The sequence below is a fragment of the Danio aesculapii genome, chromosome 7 (assembly GCF_903798145.1).
Source record: "Danio aesculapii chromosome 7, fDanAes4.1, whole genome shotgun sequence".
Classification (NCBI taxonomy): Eukaryota; Metazoa; Chordata; class Actinopteri; order Cypriniformes; family Danionidae; genus Danio; species Danio aesculapii.
The window spans coordinates 41,932,192-41,958,401 of NC_079441.1; the positions used below are offsets into that span (position 1 = coordinate 41,932,192).

At 39.7% G+C, this 26,210-nt stretch overlaps 1 protein-coding gene across 1 annotated transcript in view; it reads right to left on the reverse strand.

Annotated features, from left to right (window-relative positions):
- Positions 1–26,210, reverse strand: part of cdh8 (cadherin 8) — a 189,280-nt gene that overhangs the window by 18,580 nt on the left and 144,490 nt on the right. Inside the window, exons 7-8 of the mRNA XM_056461974.1 lie at positions 12,600–12,847; positions 1,999–2,135 (exon numbers count right to left, since the gene is read on the reverse strand). Of these exons, the coding sequence (XP_056317949.1) occupies positions 1,999–2,135; positions 12,600–12,847 (385 nt within the window). The remainder of the gene's footprint in view (positions 1–1,998; positions 2,136–12,599; positions 12,848–26,210) is intronic.

Consider the following 26,210-nt stretch of genomic DNA (forward strand, 5'->3'; position numbering starts at 1 on the left):
TATATATATATATATATATATATATATATATATATATATATATATATATATATATATATATATATATATATATATACACATACATATACATATACACACACACATATGTATGTATATGTATATATGTACATGTATATATGTATATGTATGTTTATCTATATATATATATATATATATATATATATGTATATATATATATATATATATATATATATATATATATATATATATATATATATATATATATATATATATATATATATATATATATATATATATATATATATATATATATATATGAATTGATGCTTACTTCAAACTTGAATTATATTGTTCAATTAGAATTATTAAAATATATATATTTATTGTCAAATAAAATGTTTTTCCTAGAGTCCATAATTTTGTCACTCAAAAGTATCTGTTCAGGCACTGGTGCCATTTTAAACGTATCGATTTAGCACCAGTATCGAAATAATCCCAAACAATACCCAACTCTAATTAAGATATTAACTGTTCATAATTAGTTATAAAGTATGATCTTATTCTGCTACCCTAATCCTACCCAAAACCTAAACACAGCTTCTACCTTACTAACTATTAATAAACAGCTAATTACTAACTTATTAAGCTAGTAGTGTTAGTAATACAGTGAATTGTGACCTAAACTAAAGTGTTACTGTTAAAATCCTTGTTAGCCAACTTTGATTGTAGGTTCTATTGAATTCTGTTGGTAATGACAGAGCTTGTGACCATAGTTAGCTTTAGGAAATGCACCACTGACCACAATATTTGATTCCGTGACATTAAATCAGTGATCCGTTTACTGGAGACTCATTCTGACTGGATCATTTGAATCAGTAAGCTGTTTACTGGAGACCTGCCCTGATCAGATCATTTAAATCAGTGAGCTGTTGACTCATAAACAGATGCAGATCCAATATACTAATGAATAACCATCCTGAGAGGGAATATTCTTAATTTGACAATTATTCTCAGCAAAATGTTAAAAAATGACACAATTTAAAGAAAGAAAAAACAATAAAAAATAACAAATCAATATACTTTATTTTATGGAATGAAGCAAAATTTTCTAAAATAGCAATACACTGATTAAAAAAGCTTGGAAAATGTTTTAAATTACAGTCCATCACTGCTCATATTTAACACAACATATGCTGTACAAATATTTATCAAATTCTGAGGCATCAGCCAAAATAATGCAGATTTGTTGCTCATCATTAACAGTGCTGCTCTGTGAGAAGCCCTTAAATATCTCAGTTTTATTTTTTTCTGCTCTTTGAGCTCCAAGAAATCTTATGCTAATTGTATATGACAACATCAGTATTTTATTCCGCCTCCAGGGAACCATTTTTGGCTCCAATATCCGAATAATGTTGCTGTACATGCCAATCAAACTGAATCTCGAGGTTTGTGGATGGCTTGTGCAGTGTTTATTTCTGCTCCACAGCTTGTGTTTAATAAGTTCTTTATCCAGTCAACAGATGTTCTTTTATCTGTTATGTACAGCAAACAGCTCTGGCGTGAGTAGAAATTACTCATTAGATGTCCACAAACTGACTGCTGAGTTGTTTAATTTGGTAAAATCTCTGTGTCTTCAGTTTCTGAGAGGAAACTTGGCCACCTTAAAATTCTGTTGATGGTAAATTAATACCCGAGGTACTATGTTATGCTTTTCTTTGACATTAGCCGTTCTGGTTCATTAAAAGACAGAGACGTTTTGGCTTTTTAATCTTAGTGAATCTTATTGAAATGTTCAGCAATAACCCAACATTTGTTTCTCCAATGGAAATCACATTGCATAATTAAAAAACATGTTAATTGTGATATGAAATTTTTATTGGCCTGAAGTGCCTCGACACAGAATTTAATGATCTCTTTGCGCATTACCGTAACGATCTCTTTGATATTGTTACACAATCATTTTGAAGCATTAAAAAATATTAATGTTTCAATCAAGAAGAGGAAAACTGTACTCACGAACTTCCGTGGCTGTCACTGTGATATTGTGCCACATATCCGTCTCTCTATCCAGAGGTTTAGCTAATGTGATCTTCCCATCGTCAACGTTAATGTTAAACTGCCTCTCCAAATCTGTGTGTCTATCAATGAAATACCTGTAGAAATACAACAGAGAGAAAAAAGAACAAATCTTTTAATATGAGAGGTAAACATGTCCTGCAATTATACAGTTGAAGAGGAAATTATTAGCCATCGTGATTTTTTTCATGTGTTTTTCCTATAATATTTTTTCTTCTGGAAAAAGTCTTATTTTTTATTTTGGCTAGAATAAAAGCAGTTTTAAATAATTTTTTCAAAACCATTTTAAGGTCAATATTTTTAGTCCCCTTAAGCAATTTATTTTGTCAATTGTCTATAGAACAAACCATCATTATACAGTGATACCCTAACTTGCCTAGTTAAGCCGTTAAATTGCAATTTAAGGTGAATAATAGTATCTTGAAAATATCTAGTAAAATATTGTGTGCTGTCATCATGGCAAAGATAAAATAAATCAGTTATTAGAAAGGAGTTATTAAAACAATTATGTTTAGAAATTAGTTTTTTTAATATATATATATATATATATATATATATATATATATATATATATATATATATATATATATATATATATATATATTTGTCTGAAACAGAAATTGGGAAAAAGATCTAATCTAGAGCTAATAATTTAGGAGGGCTAAAAATTTTGACATCAACTTTATATATAATATTTTTCCCATGTTCCCTGTGGATTATTATACATTCTTAACATTTGTTTTCACATCACAGAATAGTAAAGTCACAGACAAAAGCAATAAAATGCACCTGATATATTAAATTAAAATAACACAATGTGTTTATTTGACTTAAAGGTGCCCTATAATGAAAATCTGGGTATACTAAGGCATAGTAGACAAATGAAAGATTGGTACATGGAAATGGGCATAATGTGAACCTCAGACGGTAAAGTCTAGATTGGATATGTGGTTAGCCGAAAGTGCGATATGCACATCAATATAGCAGCATTTTTTATGACACTGTTTAACAATAATTAATATTTTTACAGTACTGTGACAGTTGGGTTTAGGGTTGGGGTGGGGGTAGACATTAAAAAATACAATTTATTGAGTAATTTAATAGATAGCCTAAACAGTACTCGATACAACTATACTGTTTTATGTTACTATTACGTTGGGTTTAGGGTTGGAGTGGGGGTAGATGTTAACAAAATACAATAAATGGGAAAATTAATAAATAATGTAAAAATTCTCGTTAACTTCTAGCCGCAATCGTATCCAATCTAGCAACAACCGCCTTAGACACCACTGTTTTCTCATTCTCATGAAAATTGTAAAACCCTGGTGAGCAACGGGCCAATCTGAAGACAAAGCAAACTGTGACGAGACTCACAGGCCATGCTCTTTACATTTGCATACATGCCTAATTTGAGTCATTCATCCAGACCTGACCAGCAGCCTTGCATTCAAGCTCTGAGATCACCTCAGGATGCAAAATGCAGGATTTACAGATTACACATTTATTAATCTCCACGCTGAAGAGGCATAAGGTATGTTCAGTTACATATTTTGTAAATGTATTATGTTTATTGTGAAATTTAATATGTGTGTTTCAACAAACATCTGTAGACTGCTAAATTGTGTCAGATCACTTTGCTCAAACATCATCTGTGCATTCAGAGGTTGAAAATAATTCCTGGCTGTTTCCTTTTTGACTATAGCTTCAAAATACAATGCCATACATCTCTATTGCTCTCTTTTGTCAAGTTTAATTATGGTTTAGCCTTTATCCACAACAGCTCTGGTGAGCAAAATAGGTTGTTACTCTGATTAGGTTTATGTTTGTCTGTGTTCAGCGTACATTATGGGCTGTGTGTGTGTGTCTGTAAGAGCAGCACGTTAGAGCAGACCTCATTAATATTCACGACATGAGCCATATATAGTCAATCATGGACCCTCTGATTCTAAGGGTATTATATGGAGTATTAAATGAGCTTATAAAACCGTTTCTGGAGATTTTTTGAACTCAGTGAAGCCATAAACCTACTATGTAGATGACACCTTTAATATTAACAAAATAAGCAACCGTTTTCAAAGCGACCAGTGTTAAATATAGCTTAATAATTTTGAATTAGTCTATTTGTGCATAGAAAAAAAAAACAGGTTAAATGTAAGGGATAACTGTCCAAAAGGCCTCAGTGGATGAAAAAAATTGTTGTAAAATAAATAAATATATTTAAAAAATAAAAGAATGTGTGGCTGTGTGGAAAATGTTGAGCCATGGTATAGGGATCCTGAGACTAAGGCTGGAAGTCCAGGAGGAGGGCTCTACTGCTGACAGCATTCCCACCTGGGATCAGTCTCCAGGAGGCTGAGTGGATTTCAGTCAGGCTCTGACAGCTCCACGTACCACCGAGAGACAGACCCTCAAATGTTCTGCTATGTGTCAATCAAACTGACAAAGCTACAGCGGGGAAATGGAGTGGGAGAAAAAAGGAAAAATAAACAGCAATCACACATGTAATTAATTATTCCACAAAAAAAAAAAAAAAACATCGAGGTCATTCAAGATGCAGGTGACTTTTTTTTTCTTTAGTCGAAGAATAAAGAAGATTTAATCTGATATTCTGGTTATTTTTTACACTTCATATAATGTAGAGTGGGGCGACACAGAGTGGGTGGTTTGGTGCTTTCACCTCACAACAAGAAGGTCGCTGGTTCGAGTGCCGGCTTTGTCAGTTGGCATTTCTGTGTGGAGTTTGCATGTTCTCCCTGTGTTCTTATGGGTTTCCTCTGGGTGCTCTGGTTTCCCCCACAGTCCAAAGTCATGCGCTATATAGGTGAATTGAATTAGCTAAATTTACAATAGTGTATGTGTGTGAATGAGTGTGTATGGATTTTTCACAGTGATGGGTTGCAGCTGAAAGGGGATCAGCATTGTAAAACATATGCTGAATAAGTTGGTGATTCATTCCACTGTGGTGACCCCTGATGAATAAAGGGACTAAGCCGAAGGAAATTAATAACGCAGAGTCAATTATAACCACCACTGTTATAGCTCAAAGGATAAAACTAAATGGACAGACCAAGCAAGAAAAACTATTATATGAAATGAGTCAACTGTGAACTGATAAAAATGAGTTCATTCACATTATATGCTTTAGACATGTACAAGATCTGTGTTTCATTACGTAAATGAATTTTTTTTTTAACCCTGAAATTGTCCAAAGAAAAGCTTAATAGAAAGAATTGGATTTCTCCATTTGCCAGAGGCTGTGATTCAAGGGTAACATTGTCAAATGCTTTTCATCTTAAGATTAAGAGCCACAAACATTAATATTTCTATATTTATTTTGTTTATATTGACTCTGATGTTGGTGGTCACATTGTCACTGTTGGGATACAAATCACCAAGAAAAAGATTTTAATGTTCTGCTGAAGAAATTACCTACATCATGGAGGGTAAATTACAACATTGTTTCATATTTTTAAGTATGTTGTTCAGATTTAGAATGTTTTACATTTATATTGTTTTATTATAAGTCCTCAGTGGAAAAATATAAAACAAATAAAATAATAAAGGAAAAAGTCAATATTATAATGTCATATCTTATAAAATATATTCATAAACAGACATTTTTAAGTGATTGTTACTATTAATGGTAACACTTAACTTGAAGGGGTGTTCATAAGACGGTCATTAAAACCTTTATAATCAAGACATGACACATGTCATGAATGTGAATGATATTTTATTCAAGCTTATAACAAGTCATAAAGTGTCAGATTTATTACAAGTTATGTTGTCTTCATAATGTCAAGTTGTCATGACAAAGATGAAGTCATAACAATGTAATTTTGCATTTAAAATGCCATCACAAAGCAAATGACACTTAAAACAGATATAAGTGTGCATATATTCTCATTCACATTCATGTAATGTGTCAATTCCAACCCAGGCTCATTCTGAAAATGTAGCCCTATGTTCATCTCTGGAGAGCGCCAAATACGTCCCAGGAACTTTTTGTTTTTGCGAAATTCGCACCTGCTCTTCTTGCATAAATTCTCCAGAGGCCGCTGTCGACTGACTGACTGACAGATCGACTGACCCACCCTCCTCCTTCCCTAAACCCAACTAATAGTGTTTTCAATAGCACAGATTGACCCAAACGGCGTCATACTGCCCCATAGAGTTCGTTTTAAAAACGAAATGCACCCATACATACTTCTGGTTACATAATTGGTGACAGGGCTTGACATTAAATTTTTTGATCACCAGCCACTGTGGATAGTAGTTTACCAACATTACTACTCGCCACTCGCCATTTTCACTGGCCACAATATTATTGTTGAGAAAATATATTTTATACACATAAATATGACTTTGACATGCAAAAGTTACTTGATTTAGATTTTGCGTTATCTCCACAAGCCTCCTCATTCATTTCATTTTTTTGTGTGTCGTGTATGAGCTTGCTCAATAATCATAAGCAAATGGGTCATGGTTTCATAGTATTACAATTAGTTTTTATTTTTCATAATTTTCAGAGCTCAAAATGAAGGATTTACCAAATTTATCTTTGACCACACCAAACATAAACAATTAATTATTTCTGAGCCACAAATTTTACATGTGTCAAAACAAGCAAACTATAGCTGAATACTACACTTTTTATTTAACAAAACATATGCACAGCAATCTGTCCTGGCTAAAGCTCCCAGATCACCAGTTAACTACACATAGATGGGGAGTTAATCTCCCAATAAAAGCAATGTTATTGAAAAAAATGATAATTAAACCATATTAACGCAAAAAACAGCATGTAAAAAACATACCGTGTGATAACGAAAGGATGATCACACACACGGGTAATGTTAGACCCATAAATAATCTGTTCAAAGAATAGTTCAAGCGAAAGCAATTGGCGCTGCTTACAATAAGTCAACTCTGGAAATCTTGAAACAGCAAGACTGTGGGTGCATGTTCATAACGTTTTGTCTAGTCTATTTGAAAGAGACACAGTTGTTCACGAATGAAACGGGAACACGCATAAACAGTCGCACACATCAGCTGTTAGCGCGAGTGATTATCCTCTCATTCCGTATTCAACTGCTTTGCTCGCGCGAAGTTGCGAATGCAATTATTTTTGTCAGTCGTGTTGCTTCTCAATTCTAAGATCGCCTTTGCAAGCATATTGGACCATCCTTATTGTCGAACCTTGCTTTTAAGAACTATTATCTGGGAAACTTATTTTTTCAACCAGCCAAAGTGGCTAGTGGGAGTGTCTGTCTTACCCGCCATCGCTGAAATCTACCCGCATTTGGCGGGTCGGCGGGTGTTAATGTAAAGCCCTGTTTGGCAATCTCCAGAAATGTATACATGGTTACGTTTTCAGAATGAGCCTATCTTGGTCAAATCATGAAAATTAAGGTTTCATGACAGTCATACTGTATGAACACCTCTTCAAGTAAAATGTTACCTTATTATTATTAATATTTATTTATTTATTTATTTATTTATTTATTTATTTATTTATTTATTTATTTATTTATTTATTTATTATTGTTATTATTATTATTATTATTATTATTATTATTATTATTATTAATAATAATAATAATAATAATAATGTTTTTATTATGTTTTATATTATTGTTGTTGTTGTTATTATTAGTGTTGTTATTATTATTGTTAATATTATTATTATTTATTATTATTATTATTATTATTATTATTATTATTATTATTATTACTAATAATATTATTATTTTTATTTTTTTATTATTATTATTGTTGTTGTTGTTATTAGTGTTATTATTATTATTATTATTATTATTATTATTATTATTATTATTTACTTGTGCTTAATAAAACAACCCCATTGCCAAAATAAGACATTTTTAATACACAATGAGTATCATTAATCAAACATTACTCTGTGTGATAACAGCACAAAACCACATATAATGTTAATACAATTAAACATATTATAGTAAAAGTAGTCATTTAATTACAGATCACTACAAGATAATTGCATATGAAGTGCATGAGGAATATAATTACACAGAGCCCCTACTCGTTTATGCTGCAACCTGAGCACTCTAATGTAAAGGCTGACCATTTTATTAAATGTCATGATAAATGAAAATGGCACAAGCAAACAAAACACTGCACAGTGGAGTAATAACACAAATAAAACACAAAAAGAGTTTAAAAATCTTTCTTTTTACTAAAAAAGCACAGGATAGAACATGTCCTCAAGGCTTTTTGCCATGTAGTTATTATGTGGGGTAAACGAGTAATTAAGAGGACTTTCACAAGAGTGCCATTTATTCTACTGTACCAAATGTTTTCCAGTAGGCTGCACTCTGTAAATACGCAGAAACCAAATCAAATGACTGCCTACTTCATATAAGTAAAGCATACATCAATAAAGCACAATCACCGTCGAGAGCAGTCACTATGCATTAGCATATGTTAGATATCAGGTGCCACAACACGATTTGGAGCCAGAGGGGTTTCTGTCAGAGAAGGTTAAAAGATCCCCACTGATTACACCCACACTTCTTTTGACAGATAGACAATACTCCTAACAAGGCTAATTTAAAGTCGGGCACAGCTTGGCATCGTTTGATATGGGTCAGTTTCACAATAACAAGAGAAATCTTGCAATGTTACAGTAAGAGAGGCTGATGGTCTGAGAGGTCAGACTGATGCAGAATAATGTTTCAGTGAATAACTGTTTCCCTGCCGCGCTCCGATTAAAACTGACATTTCCATTTTACCAGAGTCCTTTAAAAGCCACAATTATACTATTTCTTTTTCCCGCTTCACCTTGATTGCTTCTTCTATTGATGTGACAACCATACCGATGAGCACAATTAGCTGTATTCAAGCAGAAATTGTCATTTGAGGTGAGGTATGGTTATCTTATTACTCTATGAAATTCAGCACAGGCTATTTGGCAGATAAAGTCAGTCATCCCCATTTTTGGCATCTGGTTTACTGTTTATAAATTTCCTTTTATAGCTTTTAGAAATTATGTTCACCCTTTTGCTCCAGCATGGCAAAGCATGTAACTTTACCACTTTAGTGTTCAAAATACTGAAGAAAAAGGTCAAAAGTGATCACATTAGACAAGATAATTCATCTCTTAATGCTTAAGTGGATGTTGTCATGTTGAGCTTAACACAATCTGCTCGATGGCCTCAGGAGAGAAGTAATTCATCATCCAAATAACACAAACACATCAATATGAAAAGCCTGAATGACAGAAAAGCCTGAATGACAAAGAAAGAAAAAGAAAGAAAGAAAGAAAGAAAGAAAGAAAGAAAGAAAGAAAGAAAGAAAGAAAGAAAGAAAGAAAGAAAGAAAGAAAGAAAGAAAAAGAAAGAAAGAAAGAAAAAGAAAGAAAGAAAGAAACAGTTCCTTGGGAACAGAAAATGTACCATTTCTTTTCTAATAATGTCACTTTTACTTTCAATCACTGTGCACAGATGTCAGAGCTGCAATGTTTAAATGACTCGGAAATGATTATATTTCGTATTTAAAACAACAGCCAAATAACTACAAAAAAAAAAAAAAAAAAAAAAAAAAAAAACAGCAACATAAATAAACACAACAGAATGTAGAAGAAACCGCTCTCTGCAGAGAAGAGAAATGTTCTTTGAAAATAGGCAGAATTTCTCCTTTTGACATTTGAATTGGGAAAAAAAACAGCAATATTATTTTTAAAAGATGAAAGTTTAATCTTTTATTCACATCACAACAAGAGCTTGGAGAGCACTATTAAGAAAAGAATTGGGAATGGTTAGAGGGGAGTGCATGCACAAAGTATAGAAAAAACATTCAAAACAGACAGGAAAAAATATACTAATTATGGCTGAATGATAAATCGCACGTGATTGTAGTTTACATTTGTTTATAAAACCGATTCTGCATTCTGCTGCAAATAATCATTCTGCCATATTGACAGCTGTTTGTGTAGATTCTGAATGAACTAAGCTCTTTTGTAGTAAAATATGCTAATGTTAACCTGAAATGTCTCATAAAATGACACTTTTACTCCAAACATAACTTCTGTTAGTCGCAAGTCACAAATTAATCTTCTGTTTATTCTACAAGCGCTATAAATATTTAACTTTTGTCAGTTTAGTGGCACAGTTCAGTCGTACAAAAATGTATGATTTTTAAAAATGAGGTGTGGTGCCCAACCCCGCCCCTAAACCTAACCCAATTGGGGGATAAGTAAATCGTACAAAATTGTATGAATGAGATCATACGAATTCATATGAATTTGCCACTAAATCAAAAGTTATTGCCGTGAGATTGTGTTGGGGATTTTCAATAGACTAGTATTTACTTGATTTCATCTGAGCATATTTGGTTGTTCTGTGAAACAAGTGAAGGAGAGTGCCCCCTGGTGTTCAGAGAAGACTTACTTCAGATCACAGTATTTTCCTCATGATGTGCAAGAAAATTACAGCTTTAGCTAATTTGCATATGCAATTTCATATCGATTTATTGTTTAGCTCTAAAAACCCCCACAAAATAATAGGCCTATAATAGGCCCCATTCAGTTTTGACCAAATCGCTATGACCACAAAATTGATGGATTTGTGTGAAGCAACATTCACTATAAACCAGGGATGTCCAAACTCGGTCCTGGAGGGCTGGTGTCCTGGAGGGCTGGTGTCCTGGAGGGCTGGTGTCCTGGAGAGTTTAGCTCCAAACCTAATCAAACAAACCTGAACCTGCTAATCAAGCTCTTACTAGATATACTAGAAACTTATTGGCAAGTGTGTTGAAGCAAGTTGGAGCTAAACTCAGCAGGACACCGGCCCTCCAGAACAGAGTTTGAACACCCCTGGTGTAAACCAAGCAGCTCTGAAATACTCAACACAATGGATCATGAGTTGATTGAACAGTTACTCGTTTCTCTTTAAAACACTCTTATAAACAAATAGTTCACCCTTTTGTTCAACAACAACTGTTCCTTTTCACGCTAATGATATTCACAAGGTCATGTTATCAACAGATTACTTACATGTAGTTCATTGCACAGTGTCAGATAGACACCACAAAAATATGTTTGTCCAACCTATCTATCTCTATTCGGACAACCTTTCTGGTGTGGTCAGTTTGCTCTGTACAGTAGGTCACTTTGCATGGTGCTGCTCTTGTGGTGGAGCGTTCTGGTTTATGTCAGGCAAAGTACATTTCCACAAAAGAGGTAAAAGCAATGTCAAATCAAGGTGAAACTACTTGGTCACACACACTTTTCTATTTTTGACTTTTGAAAACACAATGGGTTAGGTTTAGGGAAGTGTTTAGGTCAGTGATAAGCTTGATGATCTGTATGACAACCCTCACCTTCTCATGGACATGTACAAGAAGTAGCTTGAATGTTTCAGAAGCCTATAACAAAATGAACACTAAGTAATGTTTTTCAAATGTACAAAAATGTAAATAAGCACCACTATAGTGGACTTGCGGAACGTGCTACAAAACAAATGTTCATTTATATGAACATATGTTATCAACAAGCTTATACTTATTGTATACATATTGTAAAAATATGCATTTAAATGTATTCATTCATTTTCCATTGGCTTAGTACCTTTATTTACCAGGGGTTGCTACAGCATAATGAACCGCCAACTTATCCAGCATATGTTTTACACAGCGGATGCCCTTCCAGCTGCAACCCAGTACTGGGAAACATCCATAGACACTCATCCACACACATACACTATGGCCAATTTAGCTTTTTCAATTCACCTATGGCACTTGTCCTTGGACTGTGGGGGAAATCGGAGCACGCAGAGGAAACTCATGGATGGAACATGCAAACTCACACAGAAATGCCAATTGACCCAGCCGGGACTCGAACCAGCGACTTTCTTGCTGTGAGGCGAAGGTGCAAACCACTGAGCCATCGTGTCACCCCATATAAATGTATATCTATTATCATAAAGTTCTAAAATAATCTGCTAATAATTAGCTAATTTCACAGCTCAAGAATAAACATCACATACGTAAATATGGTCACTTGCTGTAAACTCCATTGCAGCACCGAAGCCCAATCTCTGCTCTCAGTTCCCTGTGTAATTACAAAACCTGTTGCCTGTTGTCCCCAAAACATCGCGAGTCACTGGAGAATTAATGGAATGCTAGGTCGGACTAAGAGAAATTGGCTGTATAACCTATACTGAAGGTGCCCTTGTAATTTTTCAAGAAGGAAGTCACAGAAGTGAAATACATCAGCGGGAGGAAGGGGAGGAATCTTATTGTGTCACCGTCCTATCTCTCGCTCCCAGTACAACCAATTCTGTGGAGGTGAGAGCTCCATTTAGTCTGAATGCAAATGCACTTCTACGGGCAATTTCATCAGTGGCATTTAATGGCTGGTAGGATGCAGCGGTGAAGGAGTACTTGGCTATTAGATTGATATAGAAGCCTGAGTTTGATCTTTGTGTCTTTTTTAGGTCTAATTTCAGAAGGACAACAGGCAAACCTCATCTGACAAGGTCACATGTGCTAGAAATAATTTCCTTTACCTGACTTGGCTGTGTGTGGCGTCCTGGTCTCTTGCTGCTACTGCTCCTATGACTGTGTTGATTGCAGCATTTTCGTGCACGTCAAACAAATACGATGGTTTGGTGAAGACTGGGGGTTCATCCGAATCCTGAACGACGACTTTAATTGTGGCCTGGTCCATGTAGGGCCCACCCGTAACGGAATCGGCTCGAATGTTGGTGGCCACCACTGTTAGGTTGTAGAATTCCTTTGACTCATAGTCCAAAGGCTGGAAAACAGAGAGAACGTTTAATATTAATGGGAGCAAAACACAAAGACAAAGGGTTTCCTGGTTTTAGCGGACTCAGTTTGCTGGGCTTGCAGGTCTGGCTGTAAGTGTGCCAACTTTCTCCCACCTTGCAATGGTTAAGATTCAAGCTGCTGCAAGCTCAATAGCAGGGTGAACAAAAATAATATTTAGTAGCAATAACCACACTTTCACCTGGAGCGTGGGATGCGTTATTAATTTGTGGAGGAGACAGCATGTGTTTGGGATTTAAATGAGGCTGCAAATAAGGTTAATCTAATGGAAACACAAGGACTGCATTGCAAATTGTTAAGAAATCATGAAAAATACAATTTGTATGTTTGTGTTGTCTCAAAACAAAATTAATCCTTGCCCACAATACCGTGACGTTAACATTGTTAATGTATTCTCCAAGGCAATTATCCAATGGTGAGATATTATTGAAGTAGCAGATAAAACACAATTTGGGAATTATTTGTACTCCAGGATAAAAATTTGTGATTTCAGATGGGCTCTGCGTTCACCCCACCTGTGTACGCACATGAGAACTCAACACAGAGTGTTTTTTTTTTTTTATTCTTATGGCCTCCTCATGATATTCATGCAATAAAAAATACTGCAGTTTTTACTCAGACCAGATGTGCACTTTTACCACAGTTTTTTTGGTCAACAAACACACTGGAATCTTAGTGAATACTTGCTTCACAAAGATAAGAAGTATATCCACATTAAAGCTGGAAATCTGTACTTTTAAATCACCAAGTGCACTTAAAAATGAACGCAAGGTCAAACGCACATCACATGACAGCAGTACCTACTCAAATGCCACACAAACTTGTAAACAAAGAGTCGCTATTATTAGCTGTTATTTCTAGAAGAGATTTGCCTTCACTTGTCAAAAACCCATTCATTCACCCAAAAATCTAAGTTAACTCACCCTCAATTTTATTTCATACCATTAAGACAAACAAAAACAAAAGAAGCTATTTTGTAACCATTGACTTAGTATTTGTTTTTCCTATATGGAAGTGGTTGCAGGTTTATAGCAGGTTTATTTTTGTGTTGTGTTGTGGTTGAAAATTCATTTGAATTATTACTAAAACATTGATTTCTATAAAACTTCTCTTTCTTACTAGAAACATATATTAAGAAACAAATACCTTCCTAGAGATGATACAAAAACAAATGTTACAAGAAGGGTCATTCAGAAAGTGGTCATCTGCTTTTAAACATACAGTTGAAGTCAGAATTACTAGCCCCCCTTAGATTTTTTATTCTTTTCTAAGTATTTCCCAAATGATGTTTAACAGAGCAAGGAAATTTTCACAGTATGTCTGATAATATTTTTTCTTCAGGAGAAAGTCTTATTTGTTTTATTTTGACTAGAATAAAAGCAGTTTTTAATGTTTTAAAAACCATTTTAAGGTCAAATTATTAGCCCCTTTAAGCTATATATTTTTACGATAGTCTGCAGTTAAAACCATCATTATACAATAACTTGCCTAATTACCCTAACCTGCCTAGTTAACCTAATTAACCTAGTTAAGTCTTAAAATGTCACTTTAAGCTGTATAGAAGTGTCTTGAAAAATAGCTAGTCAAATATTATTTACTGTCATTATGGCAAAGATAAATCAGATATTAGAGATGAGTTATTAAAACTATTATGTTTAGAAATGTGTTGAAAAAAAATCTCTCTGTTAAACAGAAATTTAAAAAAATAATAAACAGGAGGCTAATAATTTAGGGGGCTAATAATTATGACTTCAACTGTATGCATTCATTAAGTGTAAATCCTGGCTGTAAAATCTAATGCTCTAAAGAGAACTGAGTGTCAACTGTGATGAAGTGGGCCTTGAAGAAGAGAAAAGAAGATAAAACCTGGTGTCTGGCTAGCATGTGTGTCGCACGCTGCAGCAACTGGTATTCCTGTATGACTGTCAGACCAATTCTTTGCAAAGAATGAAATGTTTTTGGAAGTAAACCTTTTAAGATTTTGTCTCTTGATCAGTAAGAGTTTCTTTATTTAAAATTGCCATGACAGGAAGCTGATAAAGATATGTAATCACTTTTTGGTCTTTTTGGGTGAACTATCTATTTAAGTTTGCAGGGTCAGAGTATTTACATCAACAGTAAACTAGATTTCAGGAGATACTAAGAGAGGTGTTTGTGTTATACATAATAAATGATATTTCTTTAGATAATTGCAAATTTAACTTATGCATAAACAAAAAAAAAAAAAATACATTGTACAAACACATTATGAGTAAAGGATGGTTTCCATCTGTTCAATAGAATGAAACCATCACTTCACAAGACACATACAGTTGAAGTCAGAATTATTAGCCCCCCTGTTTATTTTTTTTCCCCAATTTCTGTTTAATGGAAAGATTTTTTTTCAACACATTTCTAAACATAGTTTTAATAACTCATCTCTAAATTTTAATTTTTTTTTTATCTTTGCCGTGATGACATTAAATAATATTTGACTAGATATTTTTCAAGACACTTTATACAGTTTAAAGTGACATTTAAAGGCTTAACTAGGTTAATTAGGTTAACTAGGCAAGTTAGGGTAATTAGGCAAGTTATTGTATAATGATGGTTTGTTCTGTAGACTATCAACAAAAATATAGCTTAAAGGGGCTAATAATTTTGACCTTAAAATGGTTCTAAAAAAAATTAAAACTGCTTTTATTCTAGCTGAAATAAAACAAATAAGACTTTCTCCAGAAGAAAAAAATATTATCAGACATACTGTGAAAATTTGCTTGCTGTGTTAAACATTCATTTGGGAAATAATTAAAAAAATAAGTAAATAAATCAAAGAGGGGCTAATAATTCTGACTTCAACTGTATATAAAAGAAAAACAATAATGCCTTTGCAAGTGAAACCCACAGAGTCCTTTTTCTTACAAAGTAAATGAGAAGCTTGTTAGATGAAACATGCAATAACAAACTATATCATATTATCTTGCGCTTGGATGCAAACACCTGATTTATGAGAACGCTACGGTTACTAAAGTAACCCTTCGTTCCCCGAGGGGGGGAACGGAAATGCTATGTGGAAACTTCCACTATGGGGATTTCGTCAGAATCCAATCATCTGAAAGAGTATAAAAACGGGCCAATGAAATGCCAATGAGTTGGCAGCGTCAGCGTGCACAGCTGGCGTCAATGACAATCAGTCATGCTATAAAGACGCAGCCAGTGCCATGCTCGACATCCTTTTCTAGCTGAAGAGACTTTCACGCTCAACAGCTAAGGGACAATCGCTGTGGCGAAGGAACATAGCATTTCCGTTCCCCCCCTCGGGGAACGAAGGGTTACTTTAGTAACCGTAGCGTTCCCCTTCGGATGGGGAACTCCAATGCTATGTGGAAACTTCCACTATGGGGAAATCTATGGAAAACGCCACAACGAAAGAACCTTACTGCGCCCCTGGCGAAGGGTGTGCCACGCAGTAGAGCAAGCGCACCTACAACGCCCCGAGACACAGTCTTCCAACGTGTCCCCTGGCCCTCACTTACCTGTTCAGAAACTGTTATATTTTTCGGGGAGTCGCAATAACCCTGTAAAAAGGTTTTGATACGACAGTACGTTGGGAAAGCGTTCAGTCCCGATAGGGAGGACGCTGCGGAGCTCACCTGCTACCCAGAGGGGAGACCTGGTGACAATCTATGGACCAGCCCAGAGATGGGGGGGTCCTAGCATAAGGATGGTTAGCGGGGAGGGAAGACACGAGCCTGCCCTAAAAAGGGGGGACTATACCGTGGCTGTGTGAACGTATGGGATCGCCAGCGGGGATCACACATAGCAGGCACCTATACCCAGAACGCGGGCTGACCAGCTGGCATGCCGACAACGTAACGGGCCAACACCTGACTCCTCCGCTGAGTCAGGTGCTGGGGGCCTCGGAGGAACTCTGCAGGGTTCGCCAAAGAAATGGGGAACTAAACTGACAAAGCTGAAAAAGCGCACGTATCTCCGGGTTAGGGAGAGTGGTGCAGCAAGCGTGTTTCGACACCTCAACCGAATCGTTTCCTCAATCACCAAGGGTTGCCTAATACCCTTGAGGAAACCGGCTCCACTCGCAGATTGTAACCTTGCAAATGTATTGGGTGTCACCCAACCCGTAGCTCTACAAATGTCTGTCAGAGAGGCGCCGCGTGCTAACGCCCAGGAGGATGCGATGCTCCGTAATGGAGTGCGCTCCCACCCCCGGGGGACACGGCTCACCCTGGCCCAAAGGCGAGGGAGATGGCATCCACTACCCAGTGGGCCAACCTCTGTTTAGATACGGCACTTCCCATCTGCCGACCACTGTAATAGACAAAGAGCTGGTCAGAGGATCTAAGGCTCTGAGTGTGGTCCCCATATATTCGCAAAGCGCGAACAGGACACAACAATGAAAGGGCTGGGTCTGCCTCCTCCGCGGGCAGCGCTTGCAGGCTCACTACCTGATTGTTAAACGGCGTGGTAGGAACCTTGGGCACATAGCCGGGCCGGGGTCTCAGGACAACGTGAGAGTAGGCCGGCCCGAATTCTAGGCACGAGTCACTGACCGAAAATGCCTCCAGGTACCTAACCCTCTTAACCGATGCCAACATGACCAGCAGAGCTGTCTTCAAGGACAGAAATCTCAAGGATACTGAGTCGAGTGGTTCGAAGGGATCCCCACGTAGGCTCGTAGCACTACCGCGAGATCTCAAGAGGGTATGAGAGGGGGGCGGGGGAAAACATCCGCCTCGCATCTCTGAGGAACTGGATGATGAGGTTATGCCTCCCCACGGTGCCGCCATCCACGCATCATGATGAGCGGAGATGGTGGCCACGTAAACCCTCAGTGTGGAGCGCGACAGCCTTCGCTCCACCTGTCCTGAAGGAAAGAAAGCACAACACTGATCTGGCAAGATCGGGGGTCTTCTCGGCGAGAAGCGCACCACTCAGTGAATAGACTCCACTCCAGGGCGTAGGCATGCCTCGTAGAGGGTGCACTAGCCTGAGTGATGGTATTAACCACCGCCACCGGTAGGTTACCTAAGTCTTCCTCGTCGCGTCTTATGGACCCCACGTGGAGGTTCCACAGAACTAAGCGAGGGTGCCAGATGGTGCCCTGTCCCTGAGAGAGTAGGTCCTCTCTCAAAGGGACTCGCCAGGGGGGGCGTCGCGAGGAGGGAGAGTTCTGATATCCAGGTCCGGTTGGGCCAGGGGCGCAACTAGCAAGACCTGCCCCTCGTCCTCCCTGACCTTGCACAGAAACTGCGCGAGTAGGCTCACTGGGGGGAGTGCATACTTACGCATGACTCGGGGTGGAGTCGCCATTCTCCCAGGGAAGGAGCTGCCGTGAGAGCCTGTTGGCCGCACGGTTGAGCCCATCCGGGGTGTGAATAGCAAGCAGCGACTTCAGCCGCGTATGACTCCAGAGGAGCAGACGGCGAGCGAGCTGAGACATGCAGCGGGAGCGTATACCCCCCCATCCGGATGGAATACGCTACCGCGGCCGTGCTGTCCGTCCTGACCAGCACGTGTTGCCCCCTCAGTCACCGGTAAAAAGCGGCGCAGAGCGAGAAACACTGCCAACAGCTCTAGGCAGTTGATATGCCAATGCAGCTGGGTTCCCCTCCACAGGTCCGCAGCAGCATGCCCGCTACACACGGCCCCCCACCCCATACTGGAGGCATCTGCCGAAACGACAGCCTGCCTGGACGCCTGACCTAGGGGCACACTGGCCCGTAGGAAGGAGGGGTCCTTTCCAGGGGGTGCGGGTGCGGTGACACAGCGCAGTGACAGTCACTCGGTGTGGGCCCGCGTGCCATGCGCGTCTGGGGACCCGATCGTGAAGCCAATGCTGTAGTGGTCTCATATGGAGCAATCCGAGCGGCGTGGCCGCGGCTACGGATGCCATATGCCCCAGGAGCCTCTGAAATAATTTCAGGGGGACCACTTTTTTTCTGTCGAACTCTCTCAGACAGTTCAGCATTACCTCGACGCGCTCTCGTGAGAGGCGCGCCTCCATAGTGATCGAGTCCAGCTCCAACCCGAGAAAGGAGATGCTCTGCACGGGGGCGAGCTTGCTCTTTTCTCGGTTGACCTGAAACCCCAACGGGCGGAGGTGCCGGAGCACCTTGTCTCTGTGCATAATCAATTGCTCCCGAGAGTGGGCTAAAAATCAGCCAGTCATCGAAATAATTGAGCGTGCGGATGCCGGCGAGCCGAAGGGGCGCGAGGGCACCCCCCGCGAGCTTGGTGAAAACTCGCGAAGACAGAGAGAGCCCGAAGGGGAGGACCTTGTATTGCCATGCTCGACCTTCAAACGCAAACCGCAGAAACTGCCGGTGGCGTGGAAGTGTGGAGATATGAAAATACGCGTCCTTCAGATCTATTGCTGCAAAATAATCCTGAGGACGAATGCATCGCGTGATGCGCATCTGCGTAAGCATTCCGAAGCGCAGCCTGTGAAGGCAGCGGTTCAAAATGTGCAGATATAGGATTAGCCATAGCCCACCGCTTTTTTTTTTTTTTTTTTTTTTTGGGGGGCACGATGAAGTGCGGGCTGTAAAACCCGCGCTCCATCTCGGCTGGAGGGCCGGCTCGATTGCATCCTTCGCCAGGAGGACAGCAATCTCCTCTCGCAAGACAGGGGCGGACGCAGGACTGACCCTGGTCGCCCGTGAACCTGGGAGGCCGTTTAGCGAACTGAATCGCATAGCCGAGTCTGGTCGTATGGATGAGCCATTGCGATGGGCTGGCCCGCGCTAACCAGGCAGGCAGAGCCCCCGCAAATGGTCCCACCCGCACGATTGCTGACGTGCCAGCGGCGGGGCAGCGTGGAGTGAGTGGGCTCATCCGGGGAGCGCTGGGGTCCCACAGGAGAGCAGGAGAGGAGATGTTCTCGTCTCGCACTCAAACTCCAGGAGAGGGGCTGGGAGTGGAGAGAAAGGAGACCGTTCTCTCGTGCTCCATGAGCCATTGGCGAAATGCACCGATCCTGCAAGCTGGAAGGCATAGCGTCCCAGACTGGCAGTGTTCGGACTGTCACATCCGGAGGAGGGGAAAAGTGCTCTTTCACTGAGGATTTTGATGGCGTTTTTTTTTTTTTTTTTTTTACGCCTTTAAATAACGTGCCCCGCCCTCCAGCGGGGAAAGAGCAAATTCCCTCCTCCCCAGATGGCCCGCCTCAGGGACGCTTCGCGGTCCGTTTTACCGAACTTAGCGGCGCCCTGGGCGGGGGACGCTGGTTGCCGGCGCGATGCTCGGCGCAGCCGCGTGGCCGGAGGCGCAGGCGGGGGCGGCGAAGCAAAGCTGCGGGCGGGCGTCCTCGGCGAAAAAGCAGTGGATGTGGATGGCTCGGCGGGGGGGAGCGGTCATACAATCCCGCCGATAGAGACCTCGCCCATCGCCTCCGACTGCTCTATCACCGGCGTGAATTCCTGGGCGAATTCACCGCCAGTGTCGCCGAACAGGCCAGCCTGGGATATGGGTGAGTTAAGAAAGCGAACTTTGTCAACGTCACGCACATCACCAGGTTTAGCCTGAGGTGGCATTCCTGGATCACGGATGTGATCATCGTCCTTCCCAGGGCACACACAGCCGACTTTTTTTTTTTTTTTTTGTAAGAGCATAGTCGGTTGCGGTGCGGAGCGCATGCTCAGTCCTGGGTCAGAACCATCCTCGCGCAGCCGGGCCAGCGCCTGCGCTTGGTAGCGCTGGTAGGTGGCCATAGCGTGCATGGCGAGGGGGAAGGCGCACGCAGCACACTGCGTGAGCCTACTGTGCCCATCCAGGAAGAAGGGGATGGGGAGGCTTAGAAGGTCTCGCCTTCATCCTCCACATCACAACCCCTCTAATCGGTCCGGCCGCGGAGCTGGGGGATAAACCATCTCCAGAACCACGGCCGAAGCAGCCTGGGGAAGCACAGCCGCAAAGTCTGCTTCTGGATTCGACGCCGCGCTCAAAGTCCCGGAGGGAGCGAGCGGGTTCGAATCCTCGTCAGACCTTGACAGCCCAACCTCCAAGGATGGTGAGGATGGAAGCGCACGCAGATCGGGCAGAAAAAAGTGCCCTCAGGACAGCGTGAGTTTACTGTGCACTTCCGGGAAGAAGGGGACGGGAGGCTTTGAAGGTCTTGCCTCCTTATATCCTCCACATACACCCATCTAGTCGGTCCGGCCGCGGGGCTGGGGGATAAACCATCACCAGACCCACGGCCGAAGCAGCCCGAGAAAGCACGGCCATCACGTCTGCTTTTTAGATGCTAACGCCGCGCTCCCCACCCCGGAGGGAGGGAGCGAGCGGGCTCGCATCCTCATCAGACAATGACAGCCCATCCTCCGATGCAGCGATGGACATCTGACCCCCGGTGTCATCAGGTGAGAGAGCGACCATCCAAGGACGGAGCGCTTCTCTTCACCTGAAGCTTGGATGGAGCGCGTGGAGGAGCGAGAGGTCCACGGCCCGGGGGCGGCGGATTTACTCTCACTGAAACCCTCAGATCTGCCCGAGTGCCAACCGCAGTGCGGGGGACAACTGGGGTGGGTGGCTCTTTTGCAAGAGCGAGCCGCGATCTTAACTGCGCAACAGACATGACATCAGTGATGGCATGCACTGCCCGCGAGCACCGCATTAACATGCTGGACCCCCAGACATGAAACGCTGTGCTCGTGCCCATCATCCGGGGATAGGAAACCACCGCATCCAGAAACGCACGGTCGGAGTGACGTCTTGAAAAAGACGCGCTGCACGACCGTGTTGCTCTTTTAGGAAAGCTTTTTTCCTATATACAAACCGCTCTTGGAGGACCGGACCCAAAGGACGCCAGGCAAGGGAGAAATACCCAGCTCGACCTGCCACTGCGTATACGCGCTCTGGACCGGGAGAAGCTGCTTCTCGATCTCTCTCTGTAGACACAGGTTGGAGATACCCTCAAAGACTCTCTCAGAAGCTTCGTGAAAGGCTCTGAAAGCGAAAGGATGTCGAGCATGGCACTGGCTGCGTCTTTATAGCATGACTGATTGTCATTGACGCCAGCTGTGCACGCTGACGCTGCCAACTCATTGGCATTTCATTGGCCCGTTTTTATACTCTTTCAGATGATTGGATTCTGACGAAATCCCCATAGTGGAAGTTTCCACATAGCATTGGAGTTCCCCATCCGAAGGGGAACACAATAATCATGTAAGACACCTCTAAGAGGTGACGATACAAAATCAGCCTAAAGATGGTCTTTCAATCAATTTTTTGCAGAATTATTAAAACAAATTTAAGATGCAGGGCGTTGGGATTGGTCCACTGATTAGTCCAGTCATTCGATCACATCATCTGTTGAGATAAAATCCCATGACTTTAAGGTGCATCAAGATTTTTTTTGTTAATGTGTATTATATTTATATATAATATGAGTTTTTAACACACACACTTATCATTTTAAATATACTGTATGTGCATTTTAAAATTTTTGCGCATCTTCCAAAAATGCACCACGAGGGTGGTAACACAGCTTAATAAGACTCAAGCCTGCTAAAGCCAGTTCATTTTAATTATAAAACTGTATAACTTTCCTCAGCTATTTTCATCTCCCAGGTATAAAAATCTACAGGTTGTGATGTGGCAAATGACCACAGTAATTGATGACATGTCAGTGTCTCATAATTATTCATGAAACTGCATGCCTTATCCTATGAGAAAATGTGTCGCTTTAATTATTCATAACAGCACCGGCTTTCCTATGACAGGCATTTTAAACTCTGAGACTTCATAGCGCAAATGGAAAACATGTTTATGGACTGTAGGTGAATGTTTGTTTTTGCCTACTAAAATTACATTAGTGACGCTAATTCTCATGCACATACCATGAAGGATGATTTTGCCAAGTAAGACATGTTCCTGTATCAACATCCTTTGCTGATTCTGGAACAATATAGCAGTTCAAAGAAACCTTCCAGTTCAAAACCAATCCAGAATTGTGTACAAGCCCATAACCCTTAGGATTTACCTTTAAAGTACACATGGAATCAAAACCAACCATACTGAATTTGATAGTTCATATTGCCAGTATTGTGGTGAGCAATTCATTTGTGGATGTCATTAAGAAAAAAAATAGATTGCACTTGTAATCTAAAAATGAAATGTGAATATGCACTTCCTGTGTCTTTTCAGTTAAATTCTCGGATTATGTTTGTCTGAGGTATTGGGTGTCATTAACATACTTAACACACCGCTCAAACTGTCAGTTTTGACAACAAACAGAAATGGTGAGCAGGAGGTATATGTATGTTAAGTTGTAATAATGCTCAAAAAAAAAAAAAAACTTTCCCAATCTTTCTGAATGAAACGTCTACTTCACTACATTCAATCAGCTTGCAGTAGAAAAGAAGCCAAGTCATGCCCATTGTTTTCTCATTTATTATCCCATACCTCTAAGAACTGTATCACAGTATTGAAAAAATGGTTGCAGCTTCGGGTTTATGCAGACTTTAAGGCTAAAATTGATATTAATTGTAAACTTAGGTCACATTTCGATGGTCTATTTGTTGAATTTAAGTTACAGTACATTACATCTCCATGGCAACTAACTATCATTAGATAATAAATAGACTGTTAGGTTGGGATTAGGGTTAGTGTAAATTGAATTGTAATTGCTACTGTAAGTTTCTTATAGTCAGTTAAATGTCTGTTGAAGAAGCAGCATCAGCAAATTTTAGGCAGACAGTCTGCCTAACTTGAGTCTGCTATTACTCAAATGGACCATCAAAATGAATTGTTACCTAAACCTATCCCTCTTATCTGACTGTTTGATTGGAATTTTTTTTTTAGGATTTACAAAGGTTTTGATATAGGAATATGTTCTATTTGTTATAACACTTAATTTGAACTCTTATACAAGTCTCATCAACAGAAAAAAAAAATACATTGTAGGTCAAAATGATAGATTTTAAATTTTACACCAAGTGAATATCATGGTCCATGAATATATTTTGTATATTTCCTAGTGTAAATATATTACAACTTGATCTTTGATAAGTAATATGCCTTGCTAAGTACTTATTTTGGACAACTTTAAAGGCAATTATCTCAATATTCTTATTTTTTGAACGTTCAGATACCAGATTTTCATATATAAACCAGACATCAACATCAGACATCAGCTTATTTATTCGGCTTTCCTATTAAGTATGAATCTCAATTTCAGAAAATGTACCCTTATGGGTGATTTTGTTGTCCGGGGTCACAATTAAGCAATATACATATTTAAAGTTATTAAAGATTGAAAAGCATGGTCATATATTTTTTCGATGCAGAGCATAGTGCAAACAACATCAGTATGCATCAGTAATATTATTATTTTTTCATTAATCCGTCTTTCAGATGAGACGTTAAACCGAGGTCCTGACTTTCTGTGGTCATTAAAAATCCCTTGGCACTTCTCTTAAAGAGGGGTGTATCCCAGCTGTCCTGTCCAAAGTCCCTCAATTGGCCATTACAATCATGGCCTCCCAATCATCCCCATCCACTGAATTGGCTCTATTCACTGTCTATTCACTCCACCAATAGCTGGTGTGAGCGCACTGGCGCCGTTGTCCTGTGGCTGCCGCTGCATCACCCAAGTAGATGCCCCATCTCCCCCCGCCATGCTATATAAAAACACATTAAATTACATTACACTATAATAATAATAATAATAATAATAATAATAATAATAATAATAATAATAATAATAATAATAATAATAATAATAATATAAAGCTCGTATACTTTCACAGATGTTTATGTAATCACTGGTGAGCTAACAAAACAATGGTTAAAAGGTGTGTAGTGTAAATTGTAGCATCCGTTTGTGGAAAACTTGAATGGAAGCAAAATAAACCTGTTATAGCCTGAATAACCTACATTGACCCCTGTGCAGCTGAACCAACCAGTGCTGAAACATGGACTTTCACGAGCCTTTAAATAGAATATACATGCTCAAGTCCTCCCTTTGCTCTTTTATTGACAAAATCTAAGCCAGACCTCACCACTGAATTACACATGAAACAGCACGGTCTCTAGGAATTAGGAGTAGTAGTAGAATGGAGAATTTGCTTATTCTATCAAAAAAAAAAGCCTCTGTCCCAGTGGGGAGGTCAGGCGGACACTGGAGCCGGGCCGAGAGCAGCCCCAGCTGAGAGAGGAGAGCAGCTGGAGTCCCTCTATCTGCACACTTTGAAGTCAGAGCGGCTGACAGCAGGGCACCCGGATGAGAACAGCCCGTGTACCTCTGTCTGCTGCGCTCCACAGCACTTTTCACAGCATTTTAGCTCATTTTAGTTTCACACATCCCTTGCTACTACCGTCATGTCTAGATGGAGAGGAAAACACAGGAGGAAAAAAAAGTACCCTACATGTAAAAGGATCTTATAAATGCAATCCCACATCACTGTCTCGTTGAGCCATGCAGCAATGAGAGATGCCAAGTACAAACTTACTGTCATATATGTACACTATATTATACTATGCTGGAAACAGACATCCATCCATCCATCCATCTGTCTGTCTGTTTGTCTGCGGTGTGTCTATTTATTTGTCTTTCTGTACATCTATCTATCTGTCTGTCTGTCTATCTGTCACCAAACATTGAATGCTTTATATCAAAGGTTATAGAATACACAAGACATGTCACTCATATAGTTTTGAATGGTCACTAAAGAACAATATGGCGAATGAAGCCCCGCCTACTAGTACAGGAGCCAATCATCAATTTGCTATAGACAATCTTTCTCTGGGGGAGATGCTCTGACCAGATGTGTATTTTTCTGGCAGTTTTTGTGGTCAACAAACGCACTGGAATCTCAGAGAATACTTGTTTCACAAACATAAGACATGTCCACATAAAGCTTGAAATCTGTACTTTTAAATAAACCAACACTTGAAAACAAAAGATTTTTTGTTTTGTTTTGTAATCTGCATGAAACGAACGTGAGGTACAGTCCACCCAATCAAACACACATCACATGACAGCAGCAACTACTCAAATGGCACACAAAGAGTCGCTGTCATCAACAAGACCAAATTGTGAATTACTTCTGAAGACCAGCGCAATTTGACAAAGCATTATTCAGAGGATTCTGTGTAGAACAGATAAAAATGAGGTTGGTGTCGTGATCTCGTTCTTTTTCAAGTGCGCATGTGCATTTGCTCCGGCAACCTGAAAAAAATGCAGATTTTGTTTGATTCGAACGTTTAGAAATGGAACTTGTGAGACGATTGTTGTTTCATTTTATTGGTGATTCAAATATGTAATGTAATCGTTAGCTTGCAAAGAGTTTTGGAAAATTTTTAAGTATTTTTAAATATAATGTCTGAGCATA